We start from the raw sequence: 5,421 nt of genomic DNA on the forward strand, positions 1-5,421 counted from the left end.
GAGTGAGCATACAAAAAAATAAAATAAATAAAATAAAAAACGGTGTCCATGACACCAAACCCTCTCCCTCCACTGCCTACCCTCATCCTCACGTTCATTTGCATATTTCTAATTCTCATATTAGCTTCCAAAATCAGGCCTGAAAAACCACTGCACACTGCTTTATTAATCTCAAACAGTGCTAATAAAGACAAACAACAAACCTGACATATTAAAAACAATCAGGCACTCCGATATTGAGCTAACGCCAGCCTCTACACAGACAGGGGGAGGCCGGTAAGTCTCGCGGTCTGATTCACCGTCTTGCCGGACGTGGATGTGGCCGGGCTCAAGCGAGAGCCCACCCGTAACATGAGGCGGCCGCGGCCGCGTTAATTATGACTGCAGGTGGTATTTTGGCAATCCGGGGGGGGGGGGGGTGAGCGAGGCCGAGAGCCAGAGAGGGCTCTTCAGAGTTAGGGCTAATCCTCCCTGGACCCCTAAATATCAGATCAATGTGCAGCTGCAACAACACCGACCCGGCCCACACCCTCCCAGCCTTACACACACACACACACTGAAAACAGCACGTCAGGAAACTCCTTGCACACCCAAACAGGATTTACACCACTGCAAAAACATCACTTTTAACACACGTGATGAAAAAAGAACACACTCGATCTGTCTCTGTCTCACTCTATTCTATTGTGTGTGTGTGTGTGTGTGTTTTTGTGTGTGTGTGTATGTTTTATGTGACTTAACCAGATGCCAAGTATATATGCTGCGCTTCACATTCCAACCACAAAGACTGTGCATTTACCGTAGGCATTCACATCCACCCACCCACTCATTCACCCAGCCCCACACACACACACACACACACACACACACACACACACACACACACGTAGCACCTGATTCAACATGCTCATGTCCCTGAGCCCATCTGAAAAGCCCTGAGCCAGCACCTAAAGGTGCGCACACGCTCCAGCACACCGTCTCTCTGCGGTTTGGTGAGACGAGAACACAGAGGGAGAGCGAAAACTCAGGCGAAGAAGCGTGTGTGTGTGTGTGTGTGTGTGTGTGTGTTGTGTGTGGTGTGTGTGTGTGTGAGAGAGAGAGAGAGACAGAGAGAGCATGCGTGGGTGAGTGTCTGCATGTGAATGTGCATGTCTGTGTGTGTGTGTGTGTGTGTGTGTGTGTGTGTGGTGTGGTGTGTGTGTGTGTGTGTGTGTGTGTGCGCGTGTGCGTGAGAGAGAGAGAGAGAGAGAGACTGTGTGTGCACAGCGGACACACACTAGAAGCAGGAAGTGTGTGAAGTTAACAGCACAAGGCCCCTGCTTAAAAAGCCTCTGGAGGCCTGTTAGCTGGACCTCTCATTTCAATGTGTCTGTCTGAACACAGACAGAGCAGAGCCAGAGAGAGAGAGAGAGAGAGAGAGAGAGAGAGAGAGAGAGAGAGAGAGAGAGAGATGGAAAGGGGGAAAAGATGGAGGAGGTGAGATGAACAAAAGAAGAGAGGGATAGGGGGCAGGCCATGAGAAAATAAACAAGAAGAAAAGATGGAGAGAAGCAGAACTGTAAGAGGAGAGGGACAAGAGAAGACAGGAGAAGAGAGGAAAATGGGGGAAAAGGGGGATTTGGTCAGATGTTTTATCAGAGATGAGTGACTCTTGCCTCTCAAACACACACACACACACACACACACACACACACACACACAGATACATTTTTTTTTTATAGTGAACCCACATTGTGAACCCAAATCCTCATACACAGCAACACAGACAGTCACATAAAACAGACAAACAACTAGAACTAAAATTTGAATTTAACATAGAACTGACCTCTGCAACGAATACAAAAACAAATAATATAAAACCTCAATAAGTGAAATGTGTGGTTAACAGCACTGAGGCCAGTAATCCAAGAGGAAATTAAATACAGAGGATTTCAAAATAAAGGCCTAATCCTGAAGTGTATCATGTGCACAGACTAGAGGGAGACTTCTGTGACACCCACACATAGGACATTAAGGACACGGACACACACACACACACACCACACACACACACACACACACACACACACACACACACACACACACACACACACACACACACACACACACACAACAGGACAGGGCAGGTCAGTCTTGTGTCTGCAGTCTATCACGAGACATTCACAGTCTCTCTTTCTCTCTCACACACACACACACACACACACACACACAGACACACACAGACACACACAGACACACACAGACACAGACACATGTGTGGATGTGCACATATAGGGGCCAGGTTAAAACAGAAGAATAATGAGAGAGGGAGGGAATTGACCCCAATCAGAAGCGTGTGTGAGAGACACAGGCAAGCACATGATGAATGGAGGTGAGTGCCGATGCCGCTGTAATCACCAGCTGCAGCAAGTGTGTGTGTGTGTGTGTGTGTGTGTGTGTGTGTGTAAGGGGGGTGTTAGTTCAGAGAGGCCTCCAGGACACGCTTCATTCTGCTAGAACGGCTCCACACTGACTACAGGGCTTCAGCTGTCCCTACCAGCACGGACACACACACACACACACACACACACACACACACACAAAAACAAGCAAGCAAGCATACACACACAGACACACACATCTTTGCAAAAAAATTGCAATATTGTAATAGAATGTATCAAAAAATGACAGAAAAATAACAGATTTACAAAACACACTAAAATAGCTAAATATTACACGCAAAGACCTATTGATCTTTTTTTTACATTTTCACTCAATGCAAGAGCCAATAGCCGTACTCTCCTCACCACAGAATGACACACATCAAAAGAGCATTCACATAAACACGCCTCACATTCTCAATGACACTGACTGACACACACACACACACACACACACATGCCCTAAGTCTCTCCATCAGCATAGCCACCCCAATCCCAGCTCTTTGGGCAACTGTCAAATCAATCACTCACTCAAAGAATAGGCACACGATTGCCTGACCCGGCTCTCTTTCAAATAAAACACGTGCACATGCACACACACACTTACACACATACACACACACACACACACACACACACACACACACACACACACACACACACACACACACAGAGAGAGAGAGAGAGAGACAGATAGCAACTCTTTCTTGCTCTCTAGAGAATAACATCACACCAAAATCAATAACCTCCAACCACTTCATAAATTTAATAAACAACATTCCAAAATTTATGAAGCGTTTGTATGCACAAACAGACACACACATATGCACATATATACACCCACACACATCCAGACAAAAAGCCAGTCACACATATACACTTAGTCTAAGTTAAAATGAGTCAAAATCAAATAAAAAAAGAAGTCTTCCATTCTGAGAGCTTTAGAGAGCTGACAACAACCTCCTTTGGGGGCCCTCTAGTGGATGGCACAAGCGCCAACACACACACAGAGACAAACTCCCACACGCGGAAAGCCCAGCATGCCGGCTCCTAGACCGCACTCTCTCCCGCCTGCCTTGCACACACATGCGGGCACCCACACACACACACACACACACACACACACACACACACACACGGCCTCATCCGTGGTGAATTGCATACACAACAAATATTAAATGACTGACAAAGGAAGAGAGAGACTGCAAAAGCCTAAGTTAAAAAATAGACAAATTCTGCTTATGACAGCATGGATATATATATTTTAAGATTCTCACTTTTCAAAGAAGTATAAAGTCATATTCAAATTCTCCATCACATTACATATCCTTGTGTCTTTCCAAAAAGCACACTAAGCATACTTATTTACAACACTCACATTTTTTTTAGCTAAACAAAAATAAAAACACATAAACAATCACAAACAAACACATAAACACACACACACACACACACACACACACGTGTGCCCCATCACTCTGTCCTACACTGAAAAAAAAAAAGAAAGATCCCACTTCCACTCTATACCCAAACAGTCACGCTCCTTAGCAAGACAGAGAGTGCAAGCGACAGAGAGCAGCGAGACAGAGAGAGTGTGTGAGAGAGAGAGAGAGAGGGGGATAGCGAGAGAAGCAGAGGGGAGACAGAGAGAGGGAGAGAGAGAGAGGGAGAGAGGGAGCGAGAGCGAGAGAGCGCGAGGGAGAAGGAGAGAGCGGGGGAGAAACACAACTTACCTGCTGTTGTTGGAGATGCAGCAGCTCGACTGTGCTTACATCCCCGCTTGTGTCAGTGCTCAGTCTGCCGTCGCGCGCGCCAGCATCTAATTGGTTGCTTAGGTTGCTCAATCCATTTTGACTCAGTGAACTGTTGCTTATTGTCTCTGTGGCCGTCTCTTGCATCATGATTTACAAACCTAGGAGGGATCGAGAGGCACCCGTTAAGGCTCTTGTTGTGTACCCCCCCCCCCCCTTTTTTTCCCCTCCTTCTTATTTCTTTTTTTTTCCCTTTTCTTTCTTTTTTTTCTTAACGCCTCCATTATCAAGCTGTGTGCCTCTTTTGCAAATTAAAGCATTTGAGGAGGAGGGGGAGGGGGTGATGCAAGAGGAATTATGCATTCATTGTGCAAATGAAGCCATACAAAGAGATGCATGTGCTTAGTGTTTTTTCTATTTTAAATGGGAGTGGGGCTTGTGTTTCTTAAAAAAGAGCAGCACGAAGCAAGAGCTTCGACTCTACATTTCATATGCATCACAGAGACATGAGCTAAAATACTTCTAAAACTTTAATTCATATTTGTTTTTTTGTTTTTTTTTTGTTTATGTATATTTGTTTATTTATTTATTTATTTGAAAATGTACTTTTTGGAGGAAAAACAAAACATCCGAAGAAACTGTTTAATCTCTTTTAAAGCAAAAACACATATGTGACTGCTACATGCCAAAGACAACATCACATCTCTCGGTCACACTCAAAACACACGTGCACAAACAAACATATGTCCTTACACTTTTTTGAACATTTCTATTTCTTTTTTTTAAAAGGCAAACCACCTAGTCTGATTTTTTTGGGATCTCTCTCTCTCTCTCTCTCTCTCTCTCTCTCTCTCTCTCTCTCTCTCAGATATCCTCGGTCTTGATCCTGTCAGGCTGCTACAGCTCCGATGCCGCTCAGCTGATGCTGCTTAATGACGCACAGCTAATCAGGCAAAATTAAAATTTGGTATGGGGGGTTGGTGAAGAAGGGGGGGGGGGGGGGTAGTCACATGGTCTAACCTGGTGATAAACGATATAATGGGCTTTTCCCTTGTTCTGCGGCTAAAAAATATCTGCCTGCAAGGCTCTACCAGAGAGAAACAGAGACAGAAATAAGGTGAGAGAGAGGGAGAGAAAGAGAAAGATCACACATTGGCTATTTTTTTTAATCAGTAGCTCAGATATTCATTTATTTTCCTGACATTTAAGACATTCATGGCTGGCGGTGAAGAGCAGGGCAATTAAACAGT

General features: G+C 44.8%; 1 protein-coding gene across 1 annotated transcript in view; it reads right to left on the reverse strand.

Annotated features, from left to right (window-relative positions):
* Positions 1 to 4,318, reverse strand: part of foxp2 (forkhead box P2) — a 29,175-nt gene extending 24,857 nt beyond the window's left edge. Inside the window, exon 1 of the mRNA XM_042077855.1 lies at positions 4,154 to 4,318. Coding sequence (XP_041933789.1) covers positions 4,154 to 4,318 — 165 coding nt within the window. The remainder of the gene's footprint in view (positions 1 to 4,153) is intronic.
* Positions 4,319 to 5,421: the final 1,103 nt, after the last annotated feature.

This window comes from Alosa sapidissima, chromosome 22 (assembly GCF_018492685.1).
Source record: "Alosa sapidissima isolate fAloSap1 chromosome 22, fAloSap1.pri, whole genome shotgun sequence".
Taxonomy (NCBI): Eukaryota; Metazoa; Chordata; class Actinopteri; order Clupeiformes; family Clupeidae; genus Alosa; species Alosa sapidissima.